General features: G+C 39.9%; 1 protein-coding gene across 1 annotated transcript in view; it reads right to left on the bottom strand.

Moving 5' to 3' along the window:
- Positions 1–1,042: 1,042 nt before the first annotated feature.
- GUF1 (GTP binding elongation factor GUF1) overlaps positions 1,043–2,464 on the bottom strand; it is a 64,622-nt gene continuing 63,200 nt past the window's right edge. Inside the window, exon 18 of the mRNA XM_040334998.1 lies at positions 1,043–1,467. Coding sequence (XP_040190932.1) covers positions 1,330–1,467 — 138 coding nt within the window. The 3' untranslated portion in view covers positions 1,043–1,329. The remainder of the gene's footprint in view (positions 1,468–2,464) is intronic.

Raw genomic sequence — 2,464 nt, 5'->3', positions numbered from 1 at the left:
TGTCTGTTGTGTATAGTTGTGGCCAGACCTTATCCAAAAGGATCTGTTATTTAAAAAGTGAAATTTTTAAATGGGTGTAAAATATGTGCATGCATTATATGTATGTTTGCTGTTTTTACCTGCCAAAGGATTTGTATTTCTGTACAGCCACATTCATTTCACACTACACAGCCAGACAGGCGACTTATATAGTTTCTGGTCAGGTAATTCTGTTTCCTATGTTATCTTTCCACATTAAACTGGCATTATCAAATTTGACCAGTGAATTGGGGCTCGGAAAGCAATAGTTAAATCAGGAGGTAGCAAAATATTGCTGACCAGCAGAGGTTTGTATCCCAAGAATGGCTGGCCAGGATAAGCAAATGTATTTCAACTGTGAATTTAGAAGTTTGCCTGGAGTTCAACTCTAATCTAAATCGGGGGTCTCCAAACATTTTAAACAAAGAGCCAGTTTACGGTCCTTCAGACTTTAAGGGGGCCGGATGTTGGTGTTAGGAGGAGGAATAGTAGTACCCCATCATTGGTGTCAGTAGGAAGAATAGTATCCTATCATTGTATTCAATAGGAAGAATAGTATCCCATCATTGGGTCAGTAGGAAGAATGGTGCCCCATAGTTGGCATTAGTGGGAGGAATAGTGCCAGATAGGGGCAAGCAAAAGGCCCCAGGTTGGAGACCACTGATCTAAATCATGTAAACTGTACCAGATTATTGATTAAATAATTGGTTGTTATAACATAGAAAATATATAATAAAAGAAAAATTGCACATAGAGAATGGATAAGCTGCCAACACACCACTAGACATATAGTGCAAAACAGGATAAAAGACAATAGTGTGGTGCTAAAGTGGACTAATTGAAACGCACGTGAATGGCCAGAGCAAAGTGTGAAAAGAACGGTCAAAGATGATTTTTATGCACCAGTTATATACTTCCATTCTCTAGTTCCAACCTATTTTTTCTTATGTGGTGTTTTTGACTAAACCATGATGTACATACCAAGATACAGACCTCAAGCTTGAATATGAGAAAACAACCCCCCTTAAATGAGAGTTCTTCAATTTTATTTGTACAAAAAAATTCAAGAAAATACAACCATTTAGGGCCATTTAGACTTGTGTGTTACCACAACATACAGCTCTATGTGCATTGTGGAGTGGTAATTATTGGGAATATCACCCCAATGCACTGTAGCACATTGGAAGGACCGCCATAGTATGATTGGCCAATTTAATCCTGCCCTTTAATTTCAAACATGAGTTATACAGGATAAACACTGGAGGAACCATGGCCTAGTGTATCATATTCTTTGTAGAAAATATAGACGTGTCATTTGTCCGGCTGTCTTTTTAACACATTGATGAATGTATCTTTGGGAACTTCCACATTACCAATTTTCCTCATTTTCTTTTTTCCTTCAGCTTGCCTCTTAAGGAGCTTCATCTTTCTTGTAATATCACCGCCATACTGCCAAGAGATATAAAACAATTCAGTTACTGCCATTATCTTAAGCAGTTTGACAATTTCTGAAACTCCCTGTTTGTTTTGTCTGGCCCTTTGGTGGGGTTTCTTAGCATTTAGCTGTATGCTCTGATGAACTAAGTACATCCTCCCAGCTTTCCAGGATGAGCTCCTTCCTGCATACCATAAAGTGGTCATCTACCCCCTACCAAATCTGTGTCCATTGAAAACTACTAAAAATGGCAGTGTTGAAGGGGAAAAAAAAAGTCTTAACAGGAGCACTTGACTGACAAACTAAGCAAAATGAATTGGTACTTATTATCTTGCATGGTTTCTGAACTATAGGATTTGGAAGGTGCGTGTGTGAGAGAGAATGCAAAACTCCGAATACCACACTTAGGACTGGAAGCTGAGCAGTCACATGTATTCCCTGGGTCTGATCTTTTCCCATTACTGACCTACCAACCCTTGTTTTGCACACTGTGAAAGCAACCATCTCTTTTCTTCAGAACCACCCGACAATGAGAACAGCAGTGTGTTGAATATCACACTTCAGATATACAGCTATGGGCACAGGAATATGGCCCTTCACATACCATGAAGCACACATTTCTTTTTCAGGAGGAATTTCAGACAAAGGGTACATTGGTTTAACATACTGTTTATTCACAATTAACATTTCTAGATGTTCCCTAAAACATCCTAACTTTTCTAGTTAAGTCTTCTTTAACCAATTCCTGCCTGACCTATAGCAGTATGACGGCCAGGCGGTGGTTCAGTTATCCTAACTAGGCATCATATGACATCCAGCAGGATAACAGCTGCCGTGGGGGCACGCATCGCGGTGATCGGTGTGTCAGTCTGATGGCGGCTCTTTACCACGTGATCAGCCATTTCCAATCGCAGCTAATCACGATGTAAACTGGAAGAGCCGTTGATTGGATTTTCCTCACGTCTGACAGACACAAGTAGAGAAGAGATAGAAGTAGAGAAGAGATAGAAG

This window comes from Rana temporaria, chromosome 1 (genome assembly GCF_905171775.1).
Source record: "Rana temporaria chromosome 1, aRanTem1.1, whole genome shotgun sequence".
NCBI lineage: Eukaryota > Metazoa > Chordata > Amphibia > Anura > Ranidae > Rana > Rana temporaria.
This window is presented reverse-complemented; position numbering and strand designations above follow the sequence as displayed.